Source organism: Anser brachyrhynchus, assembly GCF_964034855.1.
Source record: "Anser brachyrhynchus genome assembly, chromosome: 2".
Lineage (NCBI taxonomy): Eukaryota > Metazoa > Chordata > Aves > Anseriformes > Anatidae > Anser > Anser brachyrhynchus.
In genome coordinates this window covers 20184486-20199945 of record NC_137695.1, presented here as the reverse complement: position 1 = coordinate 20199945, position 15460 = coordinate 20184486, and the positions used below count along the sequence as shown (strand labels likewise).

The 15460-nt window shown below is 36.1% G+C and overlaps 1 protein-coding gene across 7 annotated transcripts in view; it reads left to right on the top strand.

Annotated features, from left to right (window-relative positions):
• Nucleotides 1-15460, top strand: part of MLLT10 (MLLT10 histone lysine methyltransferase DOT1L cofactor) — a 129832-nt gene that overhangs the window by 38018 nt on the left and 76354 nt on the right. For 5 of the 7 annotated variants that reach the window (XM_080579108.1, XM_080579106.1, XM_080579105.1 and 2 more), the window contains 4 exons: nt 3669-3778; nt 9666-9769; nt 12253-12346; nt 14359-14454. In XM_080579108.1, coding sequence (XP_080435234.1) covers nt 3669-3778; nt 9666-9769; nt 12253-12346; nt 14359-14454 — 404 coding nt within the window. Of the gene's footprint in view, nt 1-2131; nt 2259-3668; nt 3779-9665; nt 9770-12252; nt 12347-14358; nt 14455-15460 lie in introns of all 7 variants that reach the window. The other 2 variants (XM_080579111.1, XM_080579107.1) reach the window with 2 other exon arrangements.

The following is a 15460-nucleotide window of genomic DNA, read 5'->3' as shown; positions in this document are numbered from 1 at the left end:
AAGCAGCTTCTCTTGGCTGAACAGCAGAATGATGAAAGTACCTGCCAAGGAAAGAGGAAGGAAGAAAGTATGGGTTCTGGCTTCTCAGCCAGCGGGAGGTTGAGCTTGCCAAGGAAAATGTCCTGTTATGCCCGGCTAAATAATCCCTTGGGGGGTGTGTGTGTGGTTTAATCCTGCTTCCTAAACCTAGGCTAATAGTGAGGAATGCAAGATAGCTAGGGGTAAACTGAATGTGAAGGATCGTATGTAGCCTTATGGCTGTGTAGCCTTGAGATGTTTTCCTGGGGAGGATAGTCCTGGATTTCTGGTTTCTGCTTTCTCTCCTATTTATGCATGTTTGCAGAGTTTTGAATGCAAAAGGCGTAAGGAGGAGATAGAGCAGGAAGCAAAATCCTGGGCGTTTGCTCTCATTCCGGGGAGGGATGGGGGAGGCGTTTTCTCACTGTGTTGTTTAGTCAAGAGCCCTCTTGGTTGCAGAAGCCATTAGAAACGACATCTGTTCGAATGCTAGTCATTCCCTCTTCCATCAGCAAGACAGGAGAGCTGTCACACTGCCCTCGTTGGCTGTAGGTGTCCTTGTTTCCATGCTGATTGTAGCACGAGTGAGTAGTCTTTTGATATTTAGGGAAAAGATGGTGGTTGTTTGCTTCCTTTTTGGCTGTCCTCCGGTACTATCTGGTCCTCGTATGGTGAAACTGAATGTTTTGACCTGCCTTAATCCCATGAATTTTGTGGAGGAGTCTACAGACCTTGCGGAGTTCTCCAAGGATGGAGATTCCTCAGCCTCCTCAGGCAGCCAGTCCGTAACTGCACTTGTTATGCAAGAATTTCTTCCTTATGCTTTCTTCAGGGAGAGCGGCTGAACACATTTCTTACGGTTCACCCAGGTGAGCTGCGGGTTGCTTTCTCATACTTTAATTTTTCTTCACCAGGGAAGCTTTGGACAAAGTAACATTTAAGGGGGGAGCTGGTGCTGGAGTAGGCTTCATGGGGACATTTGAGGCTGGCAGAGAGGGTCACGAGAGCGCTGCAACCTTCCCCATGGTGTAAATTTACATTGGACAGGTTGTGGCTTTTCGGCAAGGTCAGATCGTGTGGGATCTAGAGAAGATTCTGGACACAAGTGGAGAAGGTCCCTTGTGCTTATTTCCTTGAGCACTTCTGAACCCCTTGTTCAAACAGTGCATTCGTGCTGTTGTACCTCATTTCATTATACACATCCTGGTTTTGTTATGGTGAAGGATGAAAGTACCCACAACTGTCCTGGATACATAATACCCACTCTTTGAAATCAGAATGCATAGATCTTGTACATTTCTGGCTATATTGTTATATTTTTTTATAGTCACAGAGTAGTGTTTAGCTAAAGTTACTTTTGAAACTGGTTTCCTGTAGTGAAAGTTCTTCACTTGTGGTTTAAAATACGTAAAACTCAGTTGGCTTAGTAAGTGATTTTTTTCGTGATTCTGGTATATTTTTTGTATTTCTATATCTTTTTAATTTTAAGTTGGTGTAGCTGGAGAACAATCTTAATTATATTCAATGTAAAAACTTTTGCCATTCATTTGTGATGATCTTCAACTAGCTGAAGAATGGTCTTTCAAAATTTTTATCTGTCACTTTTCTATGGGTTTAATGGCCTTATTAGATGAATGGTGTTTCTATCTGAGTTAAGGAGTAGAGAAATAAAGATAAATATTCACAGTTAACACCATATTAACATCTGTTTATCTGTCTCTAGTAAAATGGTTCTGGCTTAGGGCAGTGTGCAAGTCTTAGGAAAGTCCTTTTAAATCCTGATTCCCTGAAGATATTAAGAGCAGAGAACGAAAAAACTAAGTTTTTATATTTTTTTTCCAGTCTGTTAATGATAATTTTAGAATGGTCTGTAGGAACGTTTTTAAGAACAGCTCGAGTTGGCAGTCTGTGCTTTTGTTTTCCCTACTCTCTTTAATACTTCTTCTATGTGTTACAAAATTCTACAAACTGTATGTGAATAAAATAGTGAAGCAGCACGGATACTGTATGTAGTTACAGATGAGATTCTATGTTTGCCAGTCTGTGAATGTTGACGCTAAGATTTATGCTTGTACTTCTCATTTTCTTATACAAACTATGACTATCAACTTAGTGAACTGGAGTATGGAAGAGGATCAGTTGGAAATAGCTAGAAAGGATTTGTGACTTAATAAATAAAGGAAAAGCATGCACCTAATTCCAGACACTAGATACCATTCCAGAGTCTCAGCAGTGCTACTGTAAGTACAATTGTACTGTAAGTACAATTTCCTGTTTAGCTCTGATTAAGAGTCATATTGCAGTTGAGTGGAGGGATGAAGAGAGAACCTTTAGAGTCAGTAGAATAGTTAAAAAGAAAAAATCCAAGATGAAAACAAAGCTCAGTAAGGTCTATGGTGAGGCAGCGGTGGTGGTTGTTTTTTGCGTTATGTGATACATTCACACAAGGATAGCTTACTTGCTTTACCTAATCTAATAATCGGTTAGATTATCTAATTATATAAATGCGAAATTCTATGCCCTTAATATTCACTTACATGTAAGACAGCCAGGGTAGGGGGACAGCACAATTACTTTTAAGGTGTTCTGAAGGTCTTGTGATGAAAGATTTTCAACTTTCCTCTTTGGAAAGAACAGAACTCATGCTAAATAATTAGCAACATCAAATTCACTTTGGGATGAAGTAGCTCTGCACTATGTGATAGTACTCTTGTCATTCTGTTGGTGATGTCGGTATATTAATCTGTTGGGTTAGCTTTTGTTAAACTTAGCCTAGGATAGAACATGGACAATTTTCACAGTTATGGCAAACTGTCCTCCACTGGAACAAACTTGCAACTCTCAGGATCTTAGTATTCGAAGAAAGCCTGAAAGGGAATTTTCTCTCTGAATCAGTGCTTTTTCCATTCCTTAAGTGAAATGCTGAAGAATTAGGAATATGTCTTTCATGAAATGTTGTTTAAACACAGTATGGTAAGTAACTAAGCACTTACTGATGACCCTAAGTTAATTGCTTAGAACAGGACTGGATACAGGAGTTGATATGGTTATGAAAATACAGTTTGGTCACATCTTTAAACAAGGAAAAGAAGAGAATTGATAGGTGTGGGGCTTTGTGTGTGGGGATGGTGGGGGTGGTGTGGTGGCATTCCTTGCTATAGAAAGAATATATTGGTCTAGTCAAGTTCAAATGGCTTTGTTTAAATAAAAAAGCGGCTTTAAATAGAAAGAAGTCTTACATGATGGTAATGCTTGCATGAATACTAGTTTGTTCAGACCATATTTCCCTGATGCAGGAATTTGCATAGTTTTTAAGTGTTGACTATGTTAATCCAAGAAATTTTAAAGAACTTGGTTTTCCATTTGCGTGTCACTGTTTGTATAAATCATTACTATTTGCAGTCTGTGGGGTATTATTTGTAGGAATTGTCTACACAATAAACTTAAAAAATGTGTAACAGCTCATCTTAATTTTGGATAATATAAAATGAAATGTAAACATGGTTTAAGTAATTTATGTCTGTAACATTCTAAATGGTTAAAACAGTCCATGGGGAAAACTGTTGTAACGGGTTCTTTGTACTATAATTGAAATGTCCTTTGAGCTTCTAGAAAACGTTAAAATTAAATACAATTATAACTTTTTGTAGGTTGGGCTCATGTGGTTTGTGCTCTGTACATTCCCGAGGTGCAGTTTGCAAATGTTTCTACAATGGAACCTATCGTGTTGCAGTCTGTTCCTCACGATCGTTATAATAAGGTATAATTGTGTCTTTTTATCTATATATAACACATTTATTTTAAAATTTGTGAGCTTTAATAATCTAAAACTACACTTCTTAAATGTAGTTTACATAAAACTCATGAATGTCTACTGTAAAGCTGTATGTTTCCTTCTATGACTGTGATAAATTCAAGAATTAAGAAAGCTGTATTATGCAATTAAGCTGCAAAGTTATTGGCGATGTCTCGTTATTCTTTTACAGAGTAGAGACTGTTTTGTTAATTAAAAATATCGTGATCTTTGAATAATAGTTTATTTTGAAAGTAATGTGAAATATTTCCCATATGTAAAAATGTTATTACAGCTTATTTGAAATGTTGTTATTAATTACCACTAAGTCCTACTGGTTTAAGTATTGATAAGATGTTCATAAACATTTCTCTTAGGAAGAACAGCAATGCTAATATGTTAAGGCAAAAGCTTGCAGACTTTTGCTCTTGTAAACAGTGTTCATTCTGACAAGATTATTTGCTTGTAGAAGAAATAGAAGAATTGCTTCTAAATAAATGTCAGTGAGACCGAATGTTTTTTGAAGTGTGGCAAGACTTTATGTACAGGAAAAAAAAAGTAACTTATTAATGTTCTGTACTGAGAGCTACATTTTTCTGCTTGTTCTTCCACTCACGCTACCTCTTCTTCACTAGACCGAACTACCTCCTCCTTCGTGTTTTTGTATTTTATCTTCCGTAGGCAGCAAACTGTCTGCATTTCTGATTAGTTTTATTACACACATTTCTTGTACTGTTCCTTTCCCCACCAGTGTCTTTTTCTTTTATGGTGGCTTGCAGACACTGGAACAAAAGAAGAATAGACTTCATTACAGAAGAAAGAAAAAAAGAATAATTTCTGGTGTTCTTTCTACAGGGGAACCAGTCCTTTTCAAGTTGTTTCTGTAACCTCTCATTTTTGTTTCTTTTTTTCTCAGCTTACATCTCTTTTTTCTATTTTTTTGATACATTGGTCTTTTCCTTGTCTGCTTCACATTCTCATAATTGCTGTTTCATATGTTTTGCCCTTCATATTTACCAGTATATGAGAAAAGCCAAGAGTCAAACTATGGGTCCTTCTATTGCTTTCTCATTACATACTACCTGAGTATCTGTATCAGCTTTCTGCATTGGCAAGAACATGCAACAATGAGATTAGATGCAGATCTAATAAATCTTTTGTGCTTAGACATAAAGCTGTACAGATTTGCTGTTGCAGATAATTTTTTTTCTATGCTCAACTTTGAGCCAACGGCATATCTGTTTTCTCCTTTTCCCTATGCAGTAGTCATAGTGGTTTCTTTATTTGTAGCCATTCTTTCTTAATGCACTTTAAAAATTTCATTCAATGCTTTGGATTTCATTATCTCGCATCTTTTCCATTGATACTAATTGATACTACATTAGATGACTAATTACTTATAACTTCAAAAAAATGTACCTTGCGTCGTTTTATATTACTTGTCCACAGCATCCGTTGTTCTATCCTTCTTTAATTCCTTTTCTTTTTTTTAACTGAAGTTGGTTCTTTCTTGAACTGTTTCTTCTAAATATATGATGGATAGTTTCCCCTCGATGAAATTCCTATTTGCATTTGACTGGTCTGTACTTAACCATTTTTTTTTTTTTTGCTTGCTAGGTAAATATTAATGGCACAGAGATCATGTGGAGTTCCTGCTGTTGTCTAGCTTTTCATTTTCTGCTTTTTTGGCTGATGTTCTGATTGGGTTGGTAGTCTGATTAGACTCTGGAAAATAGGCCCAAAAGCTACTTCCATACAGGCCAATAGAGTATATTTTAAAATACTCTAAGGTAATACATCAGAAATTGCAAGGTTTGGGTCTGGACCCCTAGCCTACAAGTTGTTGTTTATTTTTTGTTCTTTTTTTCCAGAACACAGACTTTATGGATTTTATTTGGCCTTTTTGGGTCAGGGAGATAGTAATTGTGGATTTTAGGAGAACGAAATTACTGAAGTGCAGTCGATGCAGTGTACCTGATGAAATCCATCTGACTTCATTGCCTAGTCTAGTTATACAGGACAGAATGTGAGAGGGAGTCACTGATGGGGCAAGCCCAACTTTTTGGGTAAATCTGTAGCCGGTGCTGAGTTTAGTCCTGCTGTGGCTATGCTGCCACCAGGTCCTGAGTAGTCTAGTTTTGAGCAGCACCACCAAAATCAATGCAACAATTCCTTTTCAGGTAGCCTGCAATAACTTCACCTCCTTGCCATTCAGTATAAATTGTATTTATTTAAATGATAGATTTTTTTAGATCAGCAACTTTGTAAAGCATTTAGCTCTGACTTTATCAACGAGAACTGTTTAGGAGGAAATGGGAAAGAAGTTTTATTTATTTATTTTTCTTTTTAAAGTACATATGGCAAAAAGTCCTTAAGACTTAAGTTCTTAAGACATTTTGAACAAATGTTCATGTTTAATTAGGGGAAAAAAACCACACTAGAGCTGCTTGCCTTTTTAGAGAGGTGTAGTGCCAATTTCATTCTGCCAGTCAAGTTGGGTTGGAAAGAGATGATTTTAAAGAGAAATTTTATTTCCTGTGAAGTCCTAAGTAATTCTGTGCATGTGGTTGGGTAAGTGTGGGAAGCTAGCATATGGAATTGGGAGAAAACATGGAGCAATTCCCCTCATATGGGAGAATATATACTGTGGTCTTTAAAATAAAGACAAACGTCTTTGGAGTTTTGCCAGGAGATAATACTTCACGTACAATTCTCTGTGCAGTTCATTCTTTATTGAATACTGCAAAATAAGCAAGGTGACAAAGTACAAAAATCTTGAATACAAGTAGAAACACAGCTGACACCAAAGCATGAGGCTTATTAATATAAAAATATTTGGCCACTATTTCCATGATGTTTACTTGTTTCTGGGATAAAAACCTTCACGTTATAGAGTGAACCCCCTGAGTGACCTGGTTAGTGAGTTAACTAACGGGGAAGTTCCTCTTACTGAGTTGCTTCCAAAAAGAAATGGACCAGTAGTTGCTCTCCTATTAAGTAGGTGCTTTTTAATTCTTGGATGCTTATGTATGGATCATCTCTTATTTTATGTGAGCTTTATTTGTCTCTTCTAGGTTCATTTGAAAGTAAGTGGTAGTGGAAGAGGCTCCTAAAAGCAGTAATTATATTCAGAGTTGATTAAAAAAATAAGTGCATGTGGAGTTTCTTGATCCACCTAGTAGTAAAGGTGGCTGATAAACTTTTATGTCAGTATTTGCTGCAGCAATGAGAAATTTCTGGACAACTTCTACATTTGATTCTGTAAGCTGAGAATGCTCTAGGTAGCTGTTACAAACAGAGGAAAAAGTTTCTCAAATCACTTCTTGTTTTGCAAGGCTTTCCTTGCCTCATCTTCCCTTATGTCTTTTTTGCAGAGAAGGTGTATGGTTTGAATCTTCAAGGGAAAACTATCGGTAGGAAAGTAAAGGCAACTTTGTAAAATGTCTCTTGTGCTGTTAAAGAAACAAGGATATTTGTCATGTTTTTCTCCTAAAATTTCCTTGTGGAGTGCAAAGCTCTGTGTAATGCCTTATTTTGTACTGAGCTTTGGAAAAGTTTAAGTATTCTTTTTCCCTTAAAACTTCTGAAGAGTAGTGCTGGGATATAGAGACGTTTTACACTTCTGAATTCAAGAGGCTTCAGGGAAGGTGTGGCAATTGCATGGCTTTGCAAGTGTGCGAAAATCTTCAGTTTTCTGCTTTGTGAAAGGAAGATAAAGCTTCTCAAGCTTCAGGAACTGTTTGGGCATCCAAGAGAAGATAGAATTATGAGAGGCTCAGCTTTAGAGAGAGATTATAGCCTATGTTGGGATGGGAACCTGCATCTTCTTTGGCCCTGTTTCATGTATAGGATTAGGAAACAGGCTTTGTACTTCTGACTGTTACAGGAAGTATGGAAGTTCATTGAGCTTCTTAAAATCTGTAGGCAGTCCATGACATTGTGTTTAAATTTGTTTGTAGTGCAGCTAGTCAGTCTTCATTTTTTTTTCAGTCATTTTACTGTAAATCGGTTTAAGGGGTCCTGAACCACACATCCTAAATGCAGTATATAGTATTGAAAAACAGGGCCCGCATTCTTACTAAACAGAATGCTTATACCACTTCTTTCTCTGAGCTTCAATGAGGAAAAATTTTAAGGCAAAACTCAAGGGAAAAAATACAGAACAGTAACTGGAGCTTGAGTTTTATGGGTCCGTTGAACTCTCTGTTTATGGAGGGAGGGTACCTTACTTTGAAGTGACTTAGAAATAGTTACTTAGATGCCGTTGATAGATGATGACCTATTTTGTTCGTAAAGTCTAAATGTGTCAGGTATGATTTGGAAAGCTAGAGAACAGTCAGTCTCAGCCCCTGCCGAATGACTGAATGACCTGTGTGCGCTACCGTAACGTACAAAGGGGGCAAGGCAAAGAATCAAGTCCCCCTTTCTGAGCCTTCAAATGTTAGAATACAGGATTGTTGGGCTGTATTATCTGTAGGGTATAATGCTTCTTAAAAGCCCAGTGAAAACCATGGCAGAATGACTCATCCGTCCTAGAGGCTTGCATGATAACAAAACTGCTTTAACTGATGTTACGTGTTCTAGATAACTCTGTCCAAGTCTGTTCTGATTTCACAATTTCGCTCATTTTCACTTCTTCCTAAACAATACTTGTTTTGCATTATATCCTTTTCCATTTTTAATCTCAATGATGTTTTGGTGTATTTTTCTTAAACTATATTTCCTACCACCCATTGTTGATGTTCTTTTTATTTATTATTCTATTTGTTTTCTTTGCCTCTCTGGAGGAGGTTGCGATGCAATCGCAAGAAGTCAGTTACAGTTTAAATGGTAGACAAAAGAGAAGCCAGATAAAATTTGTTTCTCCTTCACTAACCACCTAAGATCTTCCAGTGGGATTTCTACACAGGTAGCAATGTATTGGTAATGCTTGTCCCTTCTGTAAGGTTCTGTCGTATTTAGAAATAGACACTTGACTGTACTGATACTGGAGGACATTTTCATTAAGAATCAACTGTTAAATAGTTAAGTTTTACTTGGGCCATAGTTTGCAACTGATGATAGAAATGTGATGTGATAAATCTCTCCAGATGGTACTTTGGTAATTAGAAGAGTAAAAAATAGGAAAAAATGTAGGATCCTGGTAAGACACACACACTGAGAGAAATTCTGTGAAAAGATTTTCAGGTAAAGGACAGGTTTGTTTCATTTTAGCTTGTTTTTAAGCTTGAAATGGGCTTGGTATATTAATTTAAACTTTGTTTAGAGAAGGTTCCTGCTTGATGAGTTTCTATGATGCTTATAATTAAGCAACATTTAAAGGTAACTGAACAGCATGTGCTATGAGACTTCTGAAAACCGTTTACACGAAATGCACACATAGAAAAGCTGCAAGCTTAAAATTTTGTTGGTAGCTTTGTGTAGAGGTATGCGTATGTACTGTATGGTTCGTACTGCCATCAGGCACTCAGTCTAGTGAGATGTTTCTGAATGCCAACAATACAGGTAATGTTAAATGAATGTGAAAATGATTGCGACCTAAAAGGACATAAACTCAATCTTGAAAGCAAGAAAAATCCTGAAGCCTAATGCTATTAGCCTTTGGTTGTTTGACCATTTTGGCTGATTAGGTAGCAGCATAGAATTAAAATAAATTAGTATTTGTACTGCGTCGGTATTGATGAAGCGTTACAGGTAATTTCCCTTTGCAAACAGCTGTAATTAGAATTTTATAAAGAAGTTCTTATATAAAGTTAGCTGCAAAATTCAGCAGTTCTTACCCTAGAGTCTCCTTTGAGTAACACAGAACTTATTTGTATGCTTTTTATCATGTTAAGTATTTTCTCTTTGGTAGACCTGCTACATTTGTGATGAGCAAGGCAGAGAAAGTAAAGCAGCCTCTGGTGCTTGCATGACATGTAATAAACATGGATGCCGACAAGCTTTTCATGTAACGTGGTAAGTATATTTTATTATTTAACAACTCTGGAAGAGTTTTCTAGAACGAATCAATTGTATACTATGTAATAAACTCTTTCTTTACTCAAAAACATTCTAAATAAATACAGTAAAGTGGCTTGTGTTGAAATACCTATCTCTTAGAATTTACTAACAATATGACAGTGGTAGCATATACATCTATACATTGCTGTGAACTGCAAAAGCTGCCTGATGATACACCCTTGTGTTGGATTAAGTACTCTGTGCTCTTGTGAATAAGGTTTAGTGTTTCTTGTGCTATGGTGTTTTTTTTTTTTTCTGATAATGTTTCATAGGATACAGGAATGTGAAGACATTGTTTACCTGCTAGCTGATTTGACGTTTACTTTGGGTTAGGCAGTGGAAAGAATGTTGGAATATACATAAAAATGCAGTAAAGTGACTGCTGCTAGTATAGATTTACAAGTATTTTAGGGTAATTCACCTTACTAGCTTTATCTAAATGGTACACATCTATCCTGAACTATTCATTTAGGTTTCATCTATTCCTGCCATGTCCATCTGATTCATTCTGCTTCAAGATACTGTGGATGGCAAGCGTTCAGGAGATGCTTGTCTCACTTTATGGGTTTCTAAAAGAGGGTGGATATTTAGATGAAACCGTGTGTAAAAGGAGGCGAAGGGAATTCTACCCCAAAATTTCCAGGGGTTATTTGTTCTTTCAAGTTCAGATGAAGCTATTTTAGAATAGATAGCAGATTTACATAGGCTATCTGGGTACGTTATCTGTGGATTTACTCATCTGTTTTATGAGTGCCCCAGTATGCTTCATCATTCCTGTGTGCCAGCTCAATCAGGGAAATGGTATTTGCACACCTACTTCAATGTGTTTTCTTCAGTGTAATCAAGTGATACTTTGAATGCCATGTGCAGATGAAGTTCTGATTTCTTTGCAACTCTGCACATCCTCATTTGCAGTCAGGGCCTCTCTGTGGTTGTGTATTTGATGTGTTTCCCCCTCAGTACTTGAGTATCTGGCGGGATGTTGAGGTCTTACTTCATAACCATCTAATCTGTCATCGAATGTCATCAATGTCAAGTTTGGCTTTATGGTGAAAACAGAATTTGCTCCTGAGAACTTGTATACCATGTAGAGAGAGAGGTTACACACGGATGTGAAAAAAAAGTTTGCATCCAAGTGTTTGAAAGAGTCCTTTTCATCTGTTATCTTTTTTCCAAAATCATCTTTTCAGTGAGTGTAAAAAGAACATGAGAATTCTGTTCAGAATGAAAATACCATTCCTAATCTTGCCAATTCTTAGAATTTTATTTTGTTGTGAACAGGTACGTAACAAAATATCTAGCCAGAGAGTTCTATTCTTGTGGATATTGAGAGGCTTCTGTAATGTTTATAAAGTGGAAGGAAAATGTGAAAACCACAGAAAGGAGAGGTCCAGGGCGAGGTGTGTCAGTTTTGTATTGACAAGACTCATGTCTGAAGAATGAGCTTAAGCCCATCTGTTTTTGTATGAGAAGGTTAGAATGACAAATCATAGCTTAAAGAGATCCTGTTAAATGTTTTCTGTAGCTGGCATCTGCTGTAGGTGTGCATGTATTTAGTAGACAGTATTTCTGGCTTGCCCAAGAACGTAATGTGTTAATTATGGGGACAATGATTTTTAAAAGCAATGAAAATAAGCTTGTGTATATGTTGTTCTTTAGTTTAAATACTTCCTTGCATCATTTTGACTGTAACTTTGCATTATTATGCTAATTAAAGTGATGCAGAAAATGAAACTGAATATTTGTTTTTTCAATATCGAAGTTGGCTTTGATACAGAAAATAAATCAACATTACAAATGGTGCAAAGCAAATTTGATTTGAAAAATGTAGTAGAATGAGGTAATATTAACCCAGGGAAAGTGATATTATAAGTCATTTTCTTTTAAAAAAGAAATTAACCTGCCACAGTCTTTTAAACCAATAAAATAGGGTTTGATTTATTATGTCATTGAAGTTCTATTTAAAAAAAAAAAAAAAAGTAATTTTCCTGGCAGAGCAGAGAAGGATATATGCAACTTTAAAAAAAAAAAATCTTTGGACCCACAGTATAGTTTTGTTTAAAAAACAAAAAACCAAACACAAACAAACAACAACAACAAAACCCTGTTCTTTCTGTAGATAATTTTGACTTGAATTTGAGCTAATAATCATTGTCAACTGCTTGCCGCTTGGTTTATTTACTTGTGGGAGTAGCTGCATAATAAATGTGAATTCAAGCTATTCATTTGTGTGAGTGGCTTATAGACTTAAGAAGAAGGTATCATGCCTAAATATAAACCACAGCTTTTTCACTGGACTGCAAAGGTGGGTGGGGTGCTGGCATGCTGGTACAAGTCACTTACGTTGAAATCTATTAAATGCAGATACAAGTATCCGTACGTTATCAGCTGTGATGTTTTGGTACAAGTTGATGTTGTTTGATTTATTTTATTTTTAGTGCACAGTTTGCAGGACTTCTTTGTGAAGAAGAAGGCAATGGTGCAGATAACGTCCAATACTGTGGCTACTGTAAATACCATTTTAGTAAGCTGGTAAGTATTGGTTACATTCTGTAAATAAATGGCACTAGTTCGTGTTTTTCACTCTGTATTGCTGTTAACACTAGCAATAATGTTTTTACGCATCTCAGGAAGTAGATTGGATATTTCTAAAACAATGTTTTAATTGCAGTTATAGAAGTACTAGCTAAAAATGTTTTTTAAGTGGTTACTTATCTAAATACGTGTTTTTTCCCCTCTGCCAGAAGTAGCATGCACATCTAGTTTTTAGGCTGTTTTCTAACATATACTAGTAGTAGATTTTTATACTTCAAAAGTATCTGATTTCATTAAATTCCCATAATGTTTTCTTTTGCTATCTTTTTAGTTGGCTTCTAGGAATTTAGTCCATTTTGGAACAGTCTAGAAAATAATTTTTTTCCTTGCTATCCTGTATATTGAAATATAAAGAAGGCCTCCATTTCTTTCTCCTTCTGTCACTCTATTTTTACTGTTTTTCCTTTTGTGCTGTCTCCACTGTGTAGCCAGTGGATATTCCCTAACTAGTAGTTCTCCAAAACACAACCTCAAGGAAGAGACCTGAGGTTTGATTTTTGTTTGTTTAAAAAAAGAAAAAAAAAAACCACCTTTTGACATTTCTCAATTATTTCAGTAGTTTTTTGGATCAGATCTCTTGAGCTTTTCATTTCACTTCTTAACACCAGTTTAACCATTCCAGATGTCTGTGTGTGTGTGGCTGTGAAGGACTTACTTATGAATATTGACTTATGAAAATTAAATATATAGACTAAATTTATATGCAACTGTAAGTATGGTTAAATGTGTTGATTACTTGTGGAAAGAGTGGAATATTTGAGACTTTTTGAACAAGTTGCAGTGAGGTAAAAACAGGGTCAGCGAGCCGTTTTAGATTTCTCAAAGATAAGCTTGGTGAAGTTAGCTCTGTGCTCTTGTGAATATTGATGAGTTTGCTTCATAATGAAGGTAAGTCAGGGCTTTCTAGATCCTATCTAAGCTAAGACTTTTCTTTTTTTTTTTTTAAATCTTGAGCGAGGTATATGGAAAGAACCAAAAAGGTGTATTACTTAGCAGTGAAGGCAAACTCTTACACTATTTTGTTTGATCTGAATGTGCCAGTGCAGCTGTGACTGAAAAACATACATGATTATTTAAAATGTAAGATTAATGATCAAGACACAGTTTAATATTTGACATGTGATTAGTTAACTTTCCGTTATGAAACTGTAGTGGTAAGAACAGTAAAGACTGGCAAGATCACGTTAGCGTTCTAGTGTTTCTTGAGGGATATTGTAACTGTTGATGCCTGGCAAATACAGGTATTTATTATCTGTTACTGAAGGTGGTGCACGGGGTGTATCTATTGTACCACTGAAAACTTTGGAATAGCACTGACTTGAAATTCTTTATGCTACCTCAGTTACGATACAATAACTTATACATTTTAGGCACTGGCTAGCATGAAATATTTCTAGTCTCAGACTAAGCTCTCAAATGTTACGGAAATGCAGGCAATTATGTGTACTGCCCGTAAATGCATACGTGACCATACACCCTGTGTTTTTTGTAAACAATTTAAATGAAAATATTGCAGAGAGGTCACTTGATTAATAAATCGTGAAGCCATAAAACAACTCTGTCAGATTGCATTTTAGGCATGTGACAGTGTTAGCACTGTGGCTTCATGCGATACTCATTTGAGCAGCAACTTTTCTATTTTTTGTTATGAAAACTTGGAAATGTGTCTAGCACCTTTGAACTTTTAGAAGGTGGTATATCTCATTTCTTTGTTGGAAGCATATTTTGCATGGGACGTCTAAAAGTCAATATAAGGGTAGACTTGAGGATAGGATGTACAATGGGCAGTCCTGTTAATTGTACTCATGTTAGTTACTTGTCAGGTTTTCACTAACTGAGGTTTTTGTTTCTTCAAGTAGTAAGGCATTTTATCAGTTGAAATACTTTATATTTTTTATTTATTCAAATGATTCCTTTTATATATCCATAAATATGTTTTCTCTTTTTAGAAAAAGAGCAAACGGGGATCTAATAGGTCATATGATCAAAGTTTAAGTGATTCTTCCTCTCACTCTCAGGATAAACATCATGAGAAGGAGAAAAAAGTAAGTGGATTTGTCGTTGCTAATTATGTGGCACATCTGCTTAATAGTAGCACTTTCTGATAAACATTTAAATAACTTCTTTTGCTGAAAGGCATGAAGGAAATTTTGTTCCTGAAGCACTGAGTAACACAGATGACAAGGTGTAGTGGTGCTAGGGTCCAATGAGGAAACATCTTCAGGCGCATTTGTACATGTGCCTTCCTTTTCCTGTTTATTGTTTCAGTGTGCATCCCAAAGCCAACATTTGTTGGGAAGGTTGTTTCCACACAGCTTCCTTTGATTTAGTTTTTCCATTAGAAATATTTTTGTTTTAGTCTTTGTGACTAGGTGGGAAAGAAAAAAGGGAGTAGACATTTTAGCAAATGTGTGGGTAATCAGGTGCATCTAATTCATTACGTTTTTATCTGTTGCACTTCTTCCCTTATCAAAGAAGTGACATCTGTTGTTCACACGTCTTAGTGGTACTGGTGGTCAAGCCCGCTGTCATGGCAGAATACTTTGTCAGTCACCTGGGAATCTTCTGGTGAGGGTGCAAAGACCATAGCTGATCGCTAACTTCTTGTCACTGGCAGATTCTTTCAAGAATTTAAATTCATATTAAAAAAAAATAAATTGATGATGATTATTAGTTTAACGCAGTGGCACAACAACACAAATTTGCATTGCATCTTTTTTTAGCCTCCTTTCTGAGAATACATGCGAATCTGCTCACCTGCATGCATTCTTTACAGCTATCTTAATAGACTTTTCTGAGTATGGGTGGTCTTAATTCTGTACTATTAAAAAGCATAACATAAAAATTTGAAATAAAAAATATATATTGACCAATTATGTATTGTATGGAGGAACTATATTTATAGTCACAGGAAATATAATAACAAATGTCAGTCTTCGGGCCCTCAGTCTCCTTAACATTTGATTGTTTCCTCTGGATGAATGTTAGTCTTCATTGTTCTAGGATAACCTTCTAAAAAGTGTCTTTAGGTCTGTTTAATAGTTTAGGTGA